The sequence below is a fragment of the Anser cygnoides genome, chromosome 1, assembly GCF_040182565.1.
Source record: "Anser cygnoides isolate HZ-2024a breed goose chromosome 1, Taihu_goose_T2T_genome, whole genome shotgun sequence".
NCBI lineage: Eukaryota > Metazoa > Chordata > Aves > Anseriformes > Anatidae > Anser > Anser cygnoides.
Window position 1 is genome coordinate 10,901,602 of NC_089873.1, and position 19,610 is coordinate 10,921,211.

Below are 19,610 nucleotides of genomic sequence, written 5' to 3' on the forward strand. Positions count from 1 at the left end.
TAAGGTTTGTTTATGTTTTGTTGTAAATAACGCAGTAATATTTATCTCGGTATATCTAAAAATGAGGAGACAAGATCCATGCTGTTCCTAGAATACTTTTTTTTTTTCTAAAAGTTTTGTTTTACTAATGGCACCTGGCACTTAACCAGCTAAAGCTAACAAAGTCTGAGGATTATATAAGTGAATCTCACATTATTTCCAACTATAAAACATTAAACCAAAACAAAACAAAAAAGAAAACCTGTGCAGCATATCTTTCATGAGATGATAACCATCTTTTTTATTATTTTTTCATGATTAGGGCAGGAGAAGATTGGTTGGAAAATGCTGAAACTTACGAAGTCAGCTTCTATAAACGGAGTTTAGATAATGACAACTACATTTTCACAGCTCCGTACTACAACAGTAAGTCATCATTGTTTTGAAATTTTGGAGCTAGCTAGCCTAATGTAAGTATATTTCTGGAAGTTTCCAATACCAGTTGAGCTCACCAACAAAGGTTTCAAGTCTGACACTTCAAAAGGAAAGAAGTATTGGGACATCACCTATTGTTAAGGGAAAGGTAGCTGGGAATGCACCAAGGACATAATAATTTTTAATCTACTTTGTTGGCCATGTTTGTCAATAATTAACAAAGCTGAGAAGATATGCAAAGTATTTGCTCTTGTTTATTATACTGGAAGAGTATTTTCTGAAGACGCTTTGGAAGAATTATTTAAAAGGAAGTCAAAGAATATTGCACTCAGGAGAATAAGACTACTTTAAAAAAACTTATTTGAGCTGAATTCTGTGTATTTCTTCAGCAGTGAACCTAATTTGGCAGAGCAGGTACAAGGGTCCACAGCTCTACCCACTGCACTGCAGCTTAGTTTAAAGTTTTGCTTTTGAATTCTATTTCAAATAACTATTACTCACCAAAGCAGTTTATATTAAATACTGTGATATTTAAAACCTGTATGTGCACAATAGTAAGTGCTCGTTACTGATGTGAGCAGCATTAACCTTGCCAAGCTCATCTAAAAGCAGATGCTACCACAAATGACATAGTTCCCTCTTAAACATATGGGATCTTTTATTGCTGTTATTTCATATGCATTTATTACATCTTTTCTCAATAAAATATTAACAAGGTAATTAAATAAATTCTTTGAAGCCTTTGTTGTTCCTTAAAGAGCTCCAGGGAATGTATTTTTAACTTGCTTTTTCATACTAAGCAGTGTTGAAAACAGGCTGAAGTCTGTCAAAGTAGTAATTGTCAGTTATTGAGTGGTGTTAGTATACTCTGTATTGAAAAATACAGACAACAACAGGATAAAATCTTTGGCTCTGATCCTAGTTTTAACAGTGTGTAAAGTTATTCATGCCTGTTTGCAGAAAAAAAGGCTACAGTAACTTTATGAAGAGACCACATACAAAATGTGAATGAAGAGAAGTAAGCAAAACTATTTCTCTTAGTCATCTAGGTGTTAGATCTGAGCTATTACAGGTGATAAATAAAGAAGTACAACTAGGTTTTCAAATAAGCATTCTTGGAATGATTCTGGGTATTTGAACAATCATTAATTTCAGTTACAGAGGAAGAGACTTTTATCTCACCCTTTTTCTTTTTTTTTTCCCCCTCCTTCTATACTCTCAGAAAGTGGTGCCAATAGCTATGAAACAGGTATTATGGTAAGCAAGGCTGTGGAAATAACAATTAACGGGAAACTTCTGAAACCTGCAGGTAAGATAGAATGGAGCTAAAACTCTAAATACAGGTCTTACTTTGTTGTTGCTAAACAGTGAATGAGAAATTTAATTGAGATTTCAAAGGAGCTTCAGTTTATATAATATTTTTTTCCTTTAAGACTTTTAATCTTAGTAGTGGAAATCAAGGCAGCAATCTGGCTGTGTTTGAGTAAGACTAGTTAATTTATTAGTCTCATGAAGGATGTTGGTGGTCAGACAACAGAGCAAAACTCATATTTTATCCTTTTCCAGTTTAATAATTTAGATGTTATTATAATTTTCCTCCTTTTTAGGATTCTACAGTTACCTTTTTTTTCTTTTGCATTTTACTAAAAAAGACTTTCATGTATTTCTTGTTAGTTGTTGGAATAAAAATTGATGCAACCAGATGGATGGAAAATTTCACAAAAACCACAATCAAGAGCCTGGTAAGCAATTGACCAAGTCTTTTTTTGAACTTTATGTTCATTTCTCAAAGCTTCAGATGCAAATAGGTCTAACAGCCTTTTGTGCCAGAGTCACACTGATGCATAGATGCCAAGTAGTTGTGGAATTTAAATCATTCAAATGCACAAAATAAATCTATGTTGAAACAGGCTGCATTTTGCGCGTCTTGCTTTCATAATTATAGAACATGGATAAAGACCAAAAAAAATGACATATTGTAGCCTGTAGGCTGCCTACTAAGATCATGCTGTAGTAGTGAATAAAATCTACAAAGAATTTCTTCAAAAAAATATGAAAAAAGTGAATTTATTTTTATTTAATATGGAGGGTGTGTAAGCAGTGACTAGTAAGGATTTATACTGCAATCAACATCACAGCATTTTAGCAGAAATTAATGAAATACTCACTTAGCCCTTTTACTTCTAACATATAGTCATAGAATTATGTTTAGGTATAAATGAGAAGAAGAAAAAGGTAAAGGTAAAGGAAAAACTAAATCATTATGTAGTACGTTGGGAAAGGGGAGACGCACAATGGAAACAATTACGGAACAACTGGATAAGGCAGTGTTGCTTGATTGTTTGTATATTAAGGGAATTGGTAACTATGGTCATTGTAGGTATTAGAGCTAGGTAAATGCATTGCTTAAAATGTCAGAGCTAAGGAAAAAAATGAAAAAGAGAGAAATTTATTTGAAATGAATGACTGCAGCATTATGGTAATTATTTTGCTCCGGATATAATGCGTGGAAACAGTTATGTGTGTATATTCACACATATTGCAAGAAAAAGAGAGAAACATGCTAATAATCAAAGCTAAATAGAGGTGGTGGGCTTCCCTTATCACATATGATTACCATACTTTGAGATTGGTGAAGCTTTGCAATCAAAAAGATACTTGGTAAATGTTTTCTAGGCTTTCTTTATACACTCAAAATACATGCAAATGCACATGTCTTTTCTCTTTTACTTTATACCTGAAATCTTGGTAAGTCTCCCCCTCTCCCCCCCCCCCCCCCAAAGGTAGGTTAATATACAGATATTGAAAATCACATCATTTGTTCTTGTCTTGATTGACAAATATCAATGAAAAATACTGTTTCTTTTGAAACACTTTTTTTGTGAAGAAACATTTTTTGTGAAGATTACTATACTTCTGTTTTTTAGTGCAACAGTGAAATCTGTGGCTGTGAAAGAAACAGTATGGTAAGAATATATTCAGTTTATGAATATCTGTTATTGAAAAAATGACTAATTTTCTCTAGATTTATCTAGGCCATTATTCTATCATGTTATTATTTGAGGATTAATATTTTGAAAACTTAGCCATTTGTGAAAATTAGAAGTAGAGAGAGTAAAAGAGGGAATAAAAGTCCGGTGAAGTGTTTGTTTCAAGAATCATTACAGTAAGATTATGAGTAAGATTATGAGAACTAGAGGGAAAAAGAAAAACAACAGAGTAAGACCAAGAGAGAATGAAATGTAGAAAAATGTGAAAAAGATAACTTTCAAAGCACAAGGTAATCCTGAAAAAATTGAATAATTTAAAAAAAAAAAAGAAAGAAAACTAGAAGAGTACCTTAGAAAAAGGTAAATGCAAAGTGAAAAGTACCAGAGTACGTGATGTACCCTTCAACAACCATTAGTTATCCTCCCTTCCTCTGTTTCCTGACTGTTCAGAATTTGGGTATCACATAGCTCTGCTGGCATGCAGGAGAGTACAATTTCAGCAGCTATCACAGTATCAGATTCTGCCATGTGCTTAAAAGCTTTCTCTGCTCAGGTCTTCTGCAAGTTCTTTTGTGGAGTTTGAAGAATGTTAAAAGCAGGAGTTATAACAATAATGGTAATCTGGGAGTCTATTTGGCCTCACTGCTATCTCCTCAATCTCTGATTACAAGGATCTTTTACAAAGTACAAAGCATAGGGAACCAGTGGTCTTCCCAGTCCTGCACCTGACACCTGGAAGAAACTCACCGGGCAAGCTTGAAACATATAGAAATGTGAAAATAACCATGATTAGCAAGACTGCCTTTAGGACCTTTACCATTGGAAGCTGCAAATTGTAAAGGACTTTAAACATGGCTTGAAAGCATATCAGAAGTTGTAGCCCCTTATTATGAGTGAAGATTCAGTTATCATCCAATTTCATAAGGATATAGCACTCTTACAGCTACCAAAAGATTGAGTAAATAAGAATTTACAAAACAACTTTTATGAAATTAAGCCACAAATAAGCCTTTAATCTCCACAAACTTTTATAGTACTGATAATGCTACTTATTTTAGCATAGTATTGGCCCTTGGCTATGGGGTTGTGATTTAGCCTCATAGATTGGAAGATATTTCTGAAGTGTTGAATAAAAAAAAATAATTTCTCACAGTTTTCTCTTGGCAAATTCTACAAAACTTATTTTACTTTTTTATAATAGCATGTGGATTGTGTTATCCTTGATGATGGTGGATTTCTTTTGATGTCAAATCGGGATGAATATACTCAACAGGTATGTTTATTTTTAAGTACAGTTTTTAACAACATAATTGTTTACTTTTTCATAAGAAAACTACTTGGAAGTACTTTCATTTAACTCTATACATTCTACTTCATCAGATTGGAAGATTCTTTGGTGAAATTGACCCTGGCCTGATGCGAAACCTAATTAATATGTCCCTCTATGCCTTTAACAAGTCGTATGACTATCAATCGGTCTGTGATCCTGAAGAAGAACCAAAGCAAGGAGCTGGAATTCGTTCAGCATACGTGGTCAGTAGTCTCTCATGAGGTTACTGGCATTCCTTTAAAAGCATGCAGGTGTATATACAAATCACATAATCTTTGTTCTTTTTATTTTTTTATTTTTTTTTCCCCAGCCTACAATAACAGATATTTTGCATCTAGGATGGTGGGCTTCGGCAGCTGCCTGGTAAGTACAAGTGTGTAGGAAATCTGTATGTCAAAACTGGAATTCTTCAGTAGTTTAAGACTATTAGTCTTCCCCCCCCCCCCCTCCCCCCGCAAACAAAAACAAAACCTCTGAATCCTTAGTTTTTGTCATTACTTGAGGTGAAAATTCTTATTTCTCCAAACTCCTTTGAACATTCAGTGATCTGTTAACAGTCAAATTCAAAACTGCTCTTGCCAGGTTTTGTGACTGTGTGCTCTGACTCTACAGACAGCTTCAGCAAGTAAACTGGGATTAATAGTCTGATTGGTAGCTGTGAAGGTTCAGATGAAAGGCTAAGCGGGCCTACGGGGAAGGAAACTTTATCAGGAAGTTTAGTGATAGGACAAGGGGAATGGCTTTAAACTAAAAAAGGGGAGGTTTAGATTAGATATTAAGAAGACATTCATTAGTTTAAGAGGTTGGTGAGGCGCTGGAACAGGTTGCCCAGAGAAGCTGTGGATGCCCCATCCCTGGAACTGTTCAAGGCCAGGCTGGATGGGGCTTTCGGCAATCTGGTGAGTGGGATGTGTCCCTGCCAATGGTAGGGGGTTGGAATTAGATGATCTTTAAAGTCATTTCCAACCCAAACAATTTTATGAAATTATATTCAGAATTATTGGTCATTTTCAAAAGCCATGTAGACAACACTATCAGCTACTACCCCCACACCAAACTGGGGTAAACTGCTGGGGCTGATGTCATTTTTACACTGGTGTTAATTGCGCTCGTGGAGACTCTCTCTTCATTTTTGTAAAGTTTCGTGATACTTATTTTTTAGAGTAATTACCAAGCTGGAATAAATTACCTATTTTATGGAGTTAAGAGTTAAAATATATAGCAGCTGAAAAAACATAGTTATTTTCTCACAGCTAGCATTGTGAAGATTATATGTTGTTTTTTATTGTTGGTTACATTTTGTTAACAGCAACAGCTAAAATCTTGGTTTTCTTGGACAACAGCAAACCTCAAAAACTGGAGATGGGCAGTAATCCAGAAGAGAAACTTGAGCTCTTCACAAACAGAGAAACTTTAGTGTATCAATGTTCAGATCAGACTTGCTGGTCTGGACTCAATTTAGACCTGAGGTTTATTTCGTGTGATGTTTAACTTGAAAGTGCCACATGAAAGTTCTTTCTGTGGACATGTTTTTAATGGAATCTAGGTCAGGAGCAGGCAGAGAAAGCCATTAAGCAAGCAAAGTGAAAAGCGCTGACCAAAAATGGATTCAGTGAGGCACCTGGCAAAAGGAAACTTGGAGAAATAAGAGAAAGCAGGTTGAAGAAAACTATGTTTCAGGCAATAATGTGAGATAGAAGAGTGATAATTTTCAAAAATGTATGTGGGATACATCAGCATTTAGTTAAGACAACATGTATTGTTTCTCCTTCATGTTTTTTAACTCAGACTTTGCCGTATTTCCAGGCTGCCTTTTTCACTCATTCCCTGTAAATTCTGTGCCCCCTTATGAAGGGCTGCATGAGGATTACTGTTTTCAGTCAGCAAATTCTATCACTGTTGAACGGTATTAGGTCTCTTACCATCCATGACAGTTGGTACGCTGTCCATCTGATGATGATTCAAGGCAGAAAGGTGTGGAAGTGAACCCAGAGCTCCTTCAAGCGCTACCTTGACTGGAAAGATGACAGGCAGAGTCAGTTTTGCGACACGTAGATCACAGTGGCTTAGGAGAAAAGGAAAAAAAATCCTAGAGGTTGAATAAAATTATACAGTCCCTTCCTGCTGCAGAACAGGCATTGTAATAATGTGATAAGGAAAGATCAGGTCACGTTTGTAGTTAGAAGCAATCCTAAAACATAACAACAGAAAGCTACAATTTTAAGGTTTATGTAGAAGCAGTGAGACAAGGAATGTAACTCGATTCCTGTTTTGGTAGGTGAGTAGAGGAGAACAGGGCGAACTGGCTAGCCAGTACTTGCTTCAAGTAAATAACATTGGAAAAATGTTACCATGAGGGAAGAAAAATAATTTTGAAATAAGTAGAGCTTTTTAAACCTAAGTGTTTTGGCATCATCTAGGATGAAAATATATTCCATACCTCAAGAGCATGAATGAAGATGATTTTAAAAGTCAATGGTTGCAGTCATTTTTGTAATATACTTGTTATGTGCCGGTGTTCATCTCCTTCTCAGCAATTTAATGAGCCTTAATTAGTGTAAAGTATCTAATTCAGGAGCATTTTCCCAGGGTAGGGTGGGGGTGGGAAGTTCAGAAGTTCTTGTTGGTTTGAGTGCTGGAGGAACGCCACCATGCCTCTTCCACCTCCTGCACAGAGATAAAAGGAAGGCATGGATGGCATGATAATGTTTCCATTATGTGAGTTATGGGCGTAAATGATAGTAAATTTCAACAGTGGAATAAAAGATTATTGTGAAAGAAGACATGAGAGAAACTGGAAGGAGTAAAACTGTAAAATTTAAAAAAACACAGCTTTAATAACTGGTAAAAGTATAATTAGCTGTGATAATTCTGCTATTAATTACTCTTGTTTGAGTAATTTTTAAGGACCCAGTAAAACACAAAGAAGACAAAAAAACTTTTAATTAATATATATTGTCTTTCTGTGTTCAGGTCTATCTTACAGCAGCTGTTTTTGAGCTTGACTTTCCCACGTTTTCTTGAGGCAGGTAAGTCAAGAGAATGTTAGAGAGTCAACTTTGACTGAAACAGAAGGTAAGAATCTAGGCTGGGAGCCATATTTGGATCTCCCCATTCTGTCCACAACTTTTAAAATGTCATTATTTATTTATTTATTTTAATCTTTCTGGCAGCTGATATGGAAGATGATGATTTCTCTGCTGCCCTGCCTAAAACAAGTTGCATCACTGAGCAAACTCAGTATTTCTTTGAAAATGATGATAAATCTTTTATTGGTATTGTAGACTGTATAAACTGTTCAAGGTAAGTCTTCTTCAATATTAGTAATAGCTTTTGAATATTCATTTTTTATACAAAAGATAATGACACCCTTACAAGAACAAAAATGTATTTTGGATTAATTACGTCAAGCTCACATAAGCAAAGTAGAGAAGTATACAGGCTGATAAATTGCATTCTTTTTGTATTTGTTTAGAATGAATTTTAATTGTAATAATTGAATTATCATAGAAACGTTTTACTCAAATTTTTGTTTAATAGTCTATATGCTATGTGAAAATAGATCTTGTATTTCTGTTGCTATTGTTCTTTTTTTTATTTATTTATTACATGAATTTAAGAGATTCTGTAATATTCAGAAGTAGATTATTTCCTTCAATCTGGTTATGTGTTGGAATTTATGATGGTCAAGAAGATTACGCAATTTATCTTCAAATTTACCTTCTAGTCCATAGCGCTGATGATTTAAGAGCTGTCATAGAGTGTATTAACTTCAGTATTTATCAGGGTAATCTGAGGGTATTGTTGGAAGGCTTGGAAATATTTTGTCTTGAGTAAAAAAATAGTTGGATTTTCTAAAGATGATTCCTTCACCCCCACACAGCACACGTACCCTAAACATGTTTCTTTTCCATCTTACAGACAGGTTTATGTATGTTGGTTTTTGTTTGTTTGTTTGGCTGTTTGTTTGTTTTTCAGTGTTGCTAGGAGAAAAATTGGTGCTGAACTGATTTTATTTCTCAGTATAGCTACTGCTTTAGCAGCACCGAGCTGTAAAATCAATTATAGGCCTTATATGCTCTTTTCCATTTTTTTTCCTCTAATAAGTCTAGTTGAAAGAGGGAACCATGTAAATGTCAAAAAGATTACAAAATTTGTTATGTTTCTTACTGTTCATTAATAGAAAAGATGAACAGTAGAAGGCAGTTTGATTCTTAGAACTTGGATTACTTTTTATTCCAATCATGTGTGTCCTTCTCATATACGGTTTTCTTTGTTTCATTTAAGCATATTTCTTGGTGGCTTTTTTTCCAGACTTTATCATGCAGAGAAGATTTCAAACACCAATCTAGTATTCATTATTAGTGACAGCCAACTGCTGTGCCGCTCCTGTGATCCAAAACCACTGATGCAAGCAGAGAAGCCGGGTATCCTTTAAAATCATGTTATTTAGTTATGTAGGTTGATTTTTTGAGCTATGGAATACTGCAATATATTTGGAAAAGAATGACCTGATCATGTATATATTAGTAGCATGCTTGCCATCAGAGTACTTGAGGCAGCAGATATTTGTGGATGATACCACAAAGTGTCTGAGGCAGCAGTCAGAGAGGTAGAGAGCAAAGCTGTTTTTTGTGAGGACCTAAACAGGAATGGGCTCAGAGGAACTTAATGAAGCTTCCACAAGGCAGGTGCAAAGTCTTCCAGGACAGAATGCCATGCAACTGGACAAGCTGGGGACTGAGTGATGAGAAACAGCTTTACGGTAAAGGACTTGAGGAGAAGAAATTGAAAATCAGTTGGCAGTATGCCTAGCAATAAAGAGGGCCAGTCACATCATGGGGTATGTTAGCAGGAGTGTAGCCAGCAGGCTGGGAGAAATGATCCCTCCCATCTCATCCGCACTGGTGAGACTGCATCTGGAGTGCTTTGAACGGTTTTGGACTCCCCAGTACCATACTGACATACTGGAACGAATCACAGAATGGTTTGGGTTGGAAGAGACCTTAAAGATCATCTAATTCCAACCTCCCCTGCCATTGGCAGGAACACGTCCCACTAGACCAGGCTGTCCAAAGCCCCATCCAACCTGGCCTGGAAAACTTTCAGGGATGGGGCATCCACAGCTTCTATGGGCAACCTGTTCCAGGACCTCACCATCCTCAGAGTAAAGAATTTCTTCTTAATATGCAATCTAAACCTACCCTTTTTTGGTTTAAAGCCATTCCCCTTTGTCCTATCACTATACCCCGTCAGAGTCCCTCCCCAGCTTTCTTGTAGGCCCCCTTTAGGTACTGGAAGGCCTCTGTAGGGCCTCTCCAGAGCCTTCCCTTCTCCAGGCTGAACAACCCCAACTTCCTCAGCTTCTCTTCATAGGAGAGGTGCTCCAGACCCTTGATTATCCTCGTGGCCGCCTCCGGACTCATTCAAATAGTTCCATGTCCTTGTGCTGGGACCCCAGAGGTGCAGTAAAGGACCGTCAAGGTCATTGGCAGCTGAAGTGCAGGACTTACAAGAGGAGCTTGAGACACCTGGGTTTGTTCAGCCTTAAGAAAAGGCAAAGGTATGTCTGTCTAGAGAAATAAGAAAAGAGGGAAACACCAAGATAAAAAAAAAGGGTTTGGTCAGTAAAAGTTGAGTGCTACACTAATGCCTGTAACACTCAGGCAAAGCGATTGAGGCACTTAAGTGTGTGCTTACTGCCAATGAGAACTACTTACTCCTTGTGGAAATTGTTTTCCAGCTTTCCAGTTTTCCAGCTGCTAGCATAGAATTTGTTCAGAGCTTCAGGTTGGAGACATAGGATGGTATACCTGCCAAGTACAGTCCTTGCAGCGCACGCATAAAAATAAAAATCATGTGAAAGGTTGTTCTAACGTAAAACAATCTCCTGAAAGAAAAGCAGATGGTAGAGATGACTGTATTTCTTTAGCACAAGTAATGCGTTCATTGCCACATTAATAAAATGGGAATTCCATCTACGCTTGGGCTGAAAAAGGAAGTTACATTGGGGTGGAAGTAATATTCATGTCATCACAGAGCTATGTAAACACAGCCTAATATTCTAATTGGCTTCAGTCCATGACAGTTTGATTAACTGTTGCTACTGTCTGAATTTATGGAGAGGACTTGCTACAGAAAATGAAGCACGTTTGATGGGAAATGGTCACATTACTTGCATTTCCCTGTGGGGTTCCAACCTTCCAGAGAGCAGTCTGAGCAGCTGGGTGGGCTTATATTGACTAAGTGAACTATTTTATTTTTCATTTCAACTATGCAGTACTAAGCTAACCTCTCTTTTCTATAACTAAGATACATTGTGAAATGCAGGTGTAGCATAACATCACATAGATAGGCAGAATGACCTTTAGGTGCTATTCAGATGGTTATTATTAGGCTCTGCTTCCTTCGGGCTGGTACAGCTTTGCTTGTACACATGGTCTTTTAGAGTTTTTCTATGTTTCTATTTCCTTTTCACCTGGGACCCCACAGAGGAAAGGGGAGGTGAGTCTGATAACATCTGAATGAAGACAGAAATAGATTGCAGAGCTGTAGAACTAAACTCCCTGTCTTCTTTCCTTTCCTTCCATCGGGTTTTTATATTCACAGCAAAGCAATGCATGAATAGGATTGATTCAAGTATAAGTTAGAGCTACTAAGACAGGCAAAAGTTTCAGCAGTTGAACTTTCAATGTTTTTTAAAAAACTCTAGCTTAGCTTTAATATGTGTACTACCAACAATGCAATTGATTAAAGGGAAAAAAGTGACATACAGAATGGTAATATAAACAGGTTAAACAGAAGACTGTTTTGCAGAGTTCACTGTACTAGAGCCTTTCTAGTGTGCTGCAATGATTTCTGTGCCTTGTTAGCCTGTAGCTAATGTGAGGTATAGCATATATGCTTAAATATCAGCAGTTATGAGTTTCACATAAACTAATGCATTACTTCATATTTACAGTTAGCTAATTAATAGCATATCCCATTTCTACACTGCTGTTCTGCTGTTGTAGTTTGTAGTAGTTAGTCATCTTCACTGAATTGCTTATAAGATCCAGCTAAGTTTTCTATCATTTACTATCAAAATCTACAGTGGAATGATTTTGTCTATGATATTTAGGGTTGTATACTTATCATAAAGCAGGTAGTTCTTATAGGTCTTGGATTATCATTAAACTTGTCCCACAAAAGTAAAATCAAAATGTTAATCCTGGTAATATATGATGCAAAAAAAAAAAAAAAGTCATGTTCCTTAACAAGCAAAACAGATGAAGGACCAAATCCTTGTGAAATGGTCAAACAGCCTAGATACAGAAAAGGTCCTGATGTCTGTTTTGATGAAGCTAAACAGGTAAAATTGAACTTGTAACACTTTAGAACTATCTTTAAGAACAATTGTAGAGTTGTTTTAGAAGAGTAGGGAAAGCTATGTTTAAATGTACCTTGTTGCCTGATAACCTCTCTATCACTATACTGTTCACTCTAGACCATAGTCACTCTACTTCAAGTATCCCATGATTTACATAAAATTTACAGCTGCTTTCTTATCTGCCTTACCTGTAACCATTGTACTTTCACACAGGATTCTGACTAAAAAAAAACACATCATCTAACATAAAAATGATCTGCCTGCGGTGTTGTGAAACTCAGTTCTTCTGTGGATTTGGCAAACAGATGATAATCCTGGTTTAGAACTAGCATTTATTTATTAGTATTTCCACATATTATTTAAGGTGTTGTTAAATGGTTAAAGCCATCTGTTCTAGGATGTTGTTCCTCTTAGAAATTCTGCAAATGTGTGTTGACCTTAGGTCAGATTCCTAATAAGTACAAAACTGTGTTTCTTTTCTGAAATCAGCAAAGCTATGCTGCTTTAGTCCTCCCTGTATTGTATACATTATTATAGTTTTAAAAGAAAAAATAACTGTGCCACATACATAATTTATTTAGAAAACAATCAACATACTTTATGAAAGAGAATGTATTTAATTCAGAATGTTTAGAAAATCATCTTAGCGACCAACAAACTTTAAACAAAGTTGAAAAACCATCATGAAGCTGGCTAAATTTTGGCCATTGTAAGTATTCCAAATCCTCCTGATACTATTGTGTGTGAAAGTACAAGTCTTGCTCACTAGCTTGGTGTGCTAATCAGTGTGTAAGTCATGTGTTTTGTAACAGTGGATTATTTTGGTTAAGTTTATTTGCAAAATTCGCTGTGAATCTCTTGCTCTTGGGTGGATGCTTTCACATTAACTCTGCTAACTGCCAGCAAACTGCATGATATCTCATCTTGTATGTCTTTTTTTTCTGTGTTTTCTTTCCTTTCCTCTACTTGCTACTTTGCCCGTTATTAATAGGATCAGCCTATATGCACAACGAGTCGTGCCTCTGCCATGATGTCCGCTCCTATCTTCATTTTTCTGCAAGTTTTCATGTGGTGTGGATGGTCAGTTACTTTCTCTAATTTTTTGTTTTGTTCTTGGCTTATAAAAATTAGCAGACTTTTCTAGTGCAGACTCTCAGTTTCATAACAAAAGTCCTGACATTTTTGACTGTGTTGTGTTTGATGGTGTGAGAATTTCTAGTACTGTGCTAGTGATATGTATGCGTGAGAAGTGCTGATCTAATGAGAATAAAATTCATGTTGAACTTGTACACTGGCAGGGTTTCTGATCAATATTATTGCCCAGAAAACCACTAGATGGAGATACTAACATATCTATCAAAGTAAAGCCAGCTGACAGCAGAAATGAGACCTTAGAGGCCAGTTTTCAGAGTTAGTGTGGTAAAATGTTAAAAACTGTAACGAACTAAAAAAACTTATTCTTTTATTAATGTATATTATTTTTATACGTGGGGGAAGGTTCAATTAATATCACTTGAACATCAGTGAAGAAAGCTTAAAGTTCTTTTTAACAGCTGTAGTTGAGTAATTTTGAAGTTTCGTATTCTTAATTTAAATAATCTCATTTCTAGCAAACCTAGGAACTTGCACAGAGATGGCTGAAGGTTGTAAGGAAGGGTGAAAGTCCCTTCCCCCAAGCCAGTGATATTTCACAGTCACATCTAGATAACATCTTATGTGCTTACTTTTGCAATGTGCTCTGCAAGTAACCTTATTTTAATTAAAAAGCTACTCTCTAAAGTACATAAGGCAGAGACTCACCTTGAGCTGAATTCTTTATGACCATAACAATCTTTCTGCTCAAGAAGGCAAACAAAAATACTTACAGTTGGAGATCCATGAAACATAATTTTAGCTGATAAACGTTTGGCAGCAGAAAGATATAAAAGTAATTTTGTTCATCCATTCTGTTTTTAATAAACTGGTGATTTTGGTAACAGGTTCAAACTGGACATTAATCCGCATAGTTTTATTAAAGTCACTGAAGCCAACACAGATATAAAATAGCTGATCAGGTTCAGCTTTTTTTTTTTTTTTCCATCAACCATAACAGAATAGTCTTTATCACCCCTTGAATACCCTGCTCTTACTGGTTTTGTTTGCCATGTCTTAGAATAAAGAGAAAAACTACAAGATTTTAACCCCTTCTGGGAATACCTTACTGCTGTCAGCTCCCAGGGATGTCAGTGGGAGTTTTGAGGGTGAATAGCACACCAGACAACTGTAAACATATTGATAGGACTGACTGTATGCTTGGTCTGTGGGTGGGTGGCTGTATAGCTTTGACAGTGTCGTGTGGTAGTCCAGACAAAGGAAGATAACAGAAAATTTGTGAAAGACCATCCAGTGATACCTGAAATAACTCGTAAGTACAAGCAGAGGTGTTTTCCATGCAAGATGGGGAGCTTATAATAAATATATGCTTATAATAGGTATAACTTTGAAGTAGTCATTTGATATCAAAGGTCAGCTCAGAAGCTCTTTGGCAAGTACCTTTGTTTTATCCTGTTCACGGTATAACATGATGGGTCCTGATAAAAGTTTCAAGATAAAGTTTTGGTATATGAAATAGTTATAGTGTACCTCTAAAGCAGCAACAAGTATGTATATAGACTTAGGTGTGTATGTATATGTATTTTAATGTTTGTCTTTAAAATTTTGGACTGGCACTGCCTTCCAGGAAATATTGATGTAAAGCAATGAATGTGTGGTTTTGATACTTAGCAATGAAAGTATGGTTTTGTTAAAGCGTTCATTTCCATTTTGCAAGTACTAAATCATTTTCACAGTGTATAATGTTGTAAAATAACCCTCTCAGGAGTTATCATAGTAAGACATGACATGAAGGAGATGACATTTGGATTTGATGTTTCTTCACCTCGAGCATGGAAGGAAATTTGACATGTGATTTATTAATGCAAGAAATTTCTGATACAGTTTTTATGAAAAGAAGCTGGCTAAAGAGAATTCTTTCCAATGAAAGAAATTCTCAAAGAGAAATAATATACAGAATATTATTTAGAAGATAAAAAAACAGAGGGCATCCCCAACTAATCTGTTCCATATTTAGCACTCCTGAGTGTACGTAGTAGTGACTAATGGGTTGGAAAATATCAGTGAAACTACTTAGAAGGTAGTTCAGTGTCTAATTGAACTGGCAGAGGTAAAGAGTGAAAATTTTGATGTGCAATTTGTTATAAAAAAAATATAAGAAAGCTTAGAAGTAATATTTACAGGAAACACTTGAGAAATTCTCTTAAAACTGAGGAACGTGTTCTCAAATACAACATTTTGAGGACCACTCAGAACTGAGGTTTTGCTGAATCTGGTTCTGTTCTCATCCAAATTAATGATGGGATTCCACTTACTTCAGTAAAACTGCCGATTCTTTGAATTTGTGTAAATATGATATAATGGGACTTTCTCAACATTTTTTTTTCTATTTTTATTACTATTTCTTTTAATTTTTAAGCAGATGAGAATTACAGTGTACAATGCTGGGGAGGAAAAAGTATTTTAGACAGGATTCACTGTAATTTCCTAGCCACTATTATTTTTGTCTTGTATTGGGACACAAAATAATAATAACTCATGCCAGAGAGAACATTTAGAAATTGTTCTTAGCAGAACTGCTGGTTTACCACTGTCAATTGGTCTACAAAACTCAGAAATTCAATTTTACTTCGATCAATATGATGCTGAGATCTTACCTGCCTTGAAATATGTGTATAAATCTTGTGTACTTTTGTCTAGTACAGTTTAACTCTGCCATTCATAATGAGAAAGTGTCTCTCCTCTGTGAGGCTTCCAAGACATTCTTCATTATGTGAAGTTATGTATCCTTTAAAAACTGTTCTGTGTAGACTTAGAGTGAGAGCAAGAGATATTAGAATACTTCTTTTCAACCCATTAGGAATACTACATAGTATAACAGTTGAATTTTAAAATTTAAATTGTGAGGCTTAAATAAAACATCTCAAAAAGCAAATAGAAATGGGCAACAAAGTGGAGGATGTTGTTGTTTGTTTATTTTGTTTGCTTGTTTGTTTTCCAAGTATGTATAGTGGTGGGATTAATTCATCAATATAAATTACCCAGTATTTGGTCTAATACAGGAGTGACATGAAAGCTGAATACTGTATAATGCTATAGGTGGAACCATCATCCCTCTTTATCCATCTGGATGCCATTTTCACTCTGATGATATTTTTCCCTTCCTATCATGCACAGATTTGCTTTAAAGCCTTTAGTTTGCTTCTTATATGTTCTCTAAATATCTCTCTTCTGTTGGAAAATTGTAAGCTTCATGTTTACCTTTAGACTATTTCTCCAAAGATGATTCTTCTAAGTAATTTCTGTGGTGAGTCTTAAGTACAAAGAGGTAACACTGAGTACTGTTCACTGAATACGTGTGAAGAAACCTTTACTGATATTACTGTTTCTGATAGTAGTCCCTGTGAAGAATAAAAAACACAGTTATTTTTAGGCATTTTTAATAGAAATAAAGCTATGGACAGAGTGGACACAATGCAGATGCAAAAAGTGGTAGAGCCAAACTAAATAAACCAGAAAGTTCAGTGTATCTTCAAATCTTAGTGTCCTACTCCAAATCTTTTGCACTTACATAGTGAAGTTCACTTAAGACTTGTTTGTTGACTGGAAACAGGAGTTTTTAACTTGCAAAGTGCAATCAACTAGCAAAAGATTAAGACAATATTACAGAACTATATTATAAAGCTAACAGATGGCAGAGATGTCTGGAAATGCAGCTAACGTGGGCTACTTACTTTAGGACAGAATTAAATTATTTATTTATTTTTTCCTGAGGAATATCAGTGCTGTTTTTTTTGTTTTGTTCTTTTTTTTTTTTAACATCTAAATTTCTTCATCCAAGTGAATGTTATAATTACTGTGATTTACTGAGTTTAATTTATCTACTTGATCTGATTTCCAGTATGTTTATTCCAAACTGATCTGGTTCCTCTGGCCTCTCTGCTTTAACAAATATGTTGCTTGTGCTGAGAATTTCACGAAAGTGTTTACCCCTAAAAACTGACACACATTGAAAACTCATTGAAATCCTTTGGTATGCCCTGTAATCCCCAAATTACCTCTTTACACCTCTGTTACCAAGCAGTTGCACTAATCCTGTATTTGGCAGTGTGCTTTTGTTTTATTCAAAACTTTCTACCATCATTTTTAGTATATGTTGTGGGGAGGTCATTAAAATTCTTTATCAGCTTTCCTAATTTCCTGTTTATATCTAATTTGCCATTTTTATGTGCTTTCTTGTTCTTGCCCATTTGGGTAAGTTTTATCTTCATTCCTTAGCTGCTGACCTTTTCCCTATGACAGCCTGCTTAATCTCCCCACTGATTCATGCAGGAGTTAGGAATTGTTTGTTTGTTTGTTTTTGTAGTTGATGTTGTTCCTTTTGTTGATGTTGTTTGTTTGTTTTAATTGTGACATTTGTTTTACCTCATCATTATCCAATGCAATATTTCTAAACAGTCTTTTGTGTTGAAGGTCTTGCTTTTTGGGCTGCTTCTTCTAGGCTTTTTCCTGTTTGTTTGTTTTTTTTTCTTCCTGTCTTTCCTTTATAACTATTGTTTATAATTTTCACATAGCTCCCTTTCCTGACTGTTTTGTGTTGAATTGGTTTGGCCTGATCTTTCATATGGTAACGCTAAGTCCAACTGCATTGTGGTCTACAGAGCTACTAGACCTATAGTACGGAGGTATAGAGCAGCTTGCTACTAGTAATTTTGAAGTGGGCCCTATGCACCACTGATGATTCAAAGACTGTTCCAAGAGGCTATCATTTATTTATCCAAAAATGTGGTCTCTACATCTCTTTGTTAAGGCATTGATGCAGTCTATATAAGGCCTCTCTAATCTCATGTATTGTTCCATGATTGATACTGTCACTTTGATCAGGTGGTCAGCAATGCATTCCTAGTATTAATTTCTTATTATTAGACTCTGAAATGTCATATCCACAGGGATTCCATCACGCTTTCCTTTCCCTGTAGTATGCTTATCACACTTTCTATGATCATCTGCATATCACCATCCTGCTCAATGTCCTACACCACCATTCTTACCAAGCTGGTAGTCCGACAACGATCTGTCCTACTGATTATTCTCCTTCTACCACATCTCTGTGATATGTGTTATTTTGGGGTGCTTGATTGATGACTTGTCTTCATTATTCCATCTTAATTTTTTGCTCCTAGAATTGGTGTAGAAGAACTTGAAAGATTTGCTTAAGGATGTGCTGGTAAACTGAAGGCATTTTAATGAGCCACCCTTTTTCATTCCGTTTGTACTGCTTATTTTTCCCCTGGGCTTTTCTGAGGCACATTAAATATTAGTTATGCCTGCCTCAGAGGCATGTCAGTTTGAACCAGGAGCTGTTCCATGCTCATTGGCTTTTCTCTGCTTTCTGCTTCAAGTGTTCCTCTGAAACCTTTGGCATTTCTGTATGAGCAGCAGGGCTGTGTTAGAATTAAGGTGTACTCTGTCCTTCCTGTACTTTTCTCCTGCTCAAAAAGCTTCCCCAGTTCCTGAGGGCACCAAAGTCCCTTCCCACCTACACTGTTGTCTTGTCCTTGGAGACTTTGGATGTCTTGGTGTGAATAAAGGGAGAGCATCTTTTTATAATATGGGTATAGGATACAGTGAAAACAAGCAGCAGAAGAAATATTTCCAACCTTTATAACTACCCATGAATCTCGGATTTGGTGGACAAAGCCATGCAGGGAATGGCTGAAACACTTCCCTGGAATTGTAGACAGCTAAACATAGATTGTGTTTATGTAGCTCTTGAGAAACAAGGTGTAAAGATGTTACAGACAACAGAATATGTATCATATACAGCATTTGTATTTTTTTTTTAATCATATCTTCATCTCCAGAGGATATTCTTTTTAATGTGTGATCGTGTTGATGTAATGGGAATGAACAGTCTGGTATTTGATTTCTTACCTTGAAAAGTTATCTTTTTTTCCATCTTTCCTTGCAATAAAATGATACTCCAAATCTCCAAACTGATGTAAATTTAAGTAACATAGATGTGGATTACCAGGGCCCCCAGGTATATTCCATAACATTTCTTGTTTCATTGTGTAAACATCCCATCTAGTTCATAAATGACTGCAGTAAGCCTTGTAAGTATTTAATTTTCCCACGCCTATAGTTAATGTAGTAATGCCATTCCTTGTATCAAAAATAAGACAAGCTTCCTAGAACTTCCTAGAATTCTTTTATTGTGCTTGGTTGTTGTTGATGGTGGTTTTTTTTGTTTTTTTTTTTCTCGTTTGTTTTTTTTTTTTTTGACAAAATAATGTACTTAAGATGAAAAATGATACTTCAAGGTTAGTTCAAAATGCCAAAGCCTAAAATGTAGATAACTTCTCAGGAAATTTAGGTGTGATTAATGTTAAATTATTTTTTCTTTTCTTGCCAA

At 35.8% G+C, this 19,610-nt stretch overlaps 1 protein-coding gene across 5 annotated transcripts in view; it reads left to right on the forward strand.

Moving 5' to 3' along the window:
* CACNA2D1 (calcium voltage-gated channel auxiliary subunit alpha2delta 1) overlaps positions 1 to 19,610 on the forward strand; it is a 406,577-nt gene that overhangs the window by 382,277 nt on the left and 4,690 nt on the right. For 2 of the 5 annotated variants that reach the window (XM_013180420.3, XM_066983093.1), the window contains exons 27-38: positions 302 to 405; positions 1,637 to 1,723; positions 2,089 to 2,156; positions 3,342 to 3,380; positions 4,606 to 4,677; positions 4,785 to 4,937; positions 5,045 to 5,097; positions 7,708 to 7,763; positions 7,908 to 8,037; positions 9,049 to 9,161; positions 12,003 to 12,085; positions 13,095 to 19,604. In XM_013180420.3, the coding sequence (XP_013035874.1) occupies positions 302 to 405; positions 1,637 to 1,723; positions 2,089 to 2,156; positions 3,342 to 3,380; positions 4,606 to 4,677; positions 4,785 to 4,937; positions 5,045 to 5,097; positions 7,708 to 7,763; positions 7,908 to 8,037; positions 9,049 to 9,161; positions 12,003 to 12,085; positions 13,095 to 13,247 (1,111 nt within the window). In that variant the 3' untranslated portion in view covers positions 13,248 to 19,604. Of the gene's footprint in view, positions 1 to 301; positions 406 to 1,636; positions 1,724 to 2,088; positions 2,157 to 3,341; positions 3,381 to 4,605; positions 4,678 to 4,784; positions 4,938 to 5,044; positions 5,098 to 7,707; positions 7,764 to 7,907; positions 8,038 to 9,048; positions 9,162 to 12,002; positions 12,086 to 13,094; positions 19,605 to 19,610 lie in introns of those variants that run through there. The other 3 variants (XM_066983016.1, XM_013180423.3, XM_066982964.1) reach the window with 2 other exon arrangements.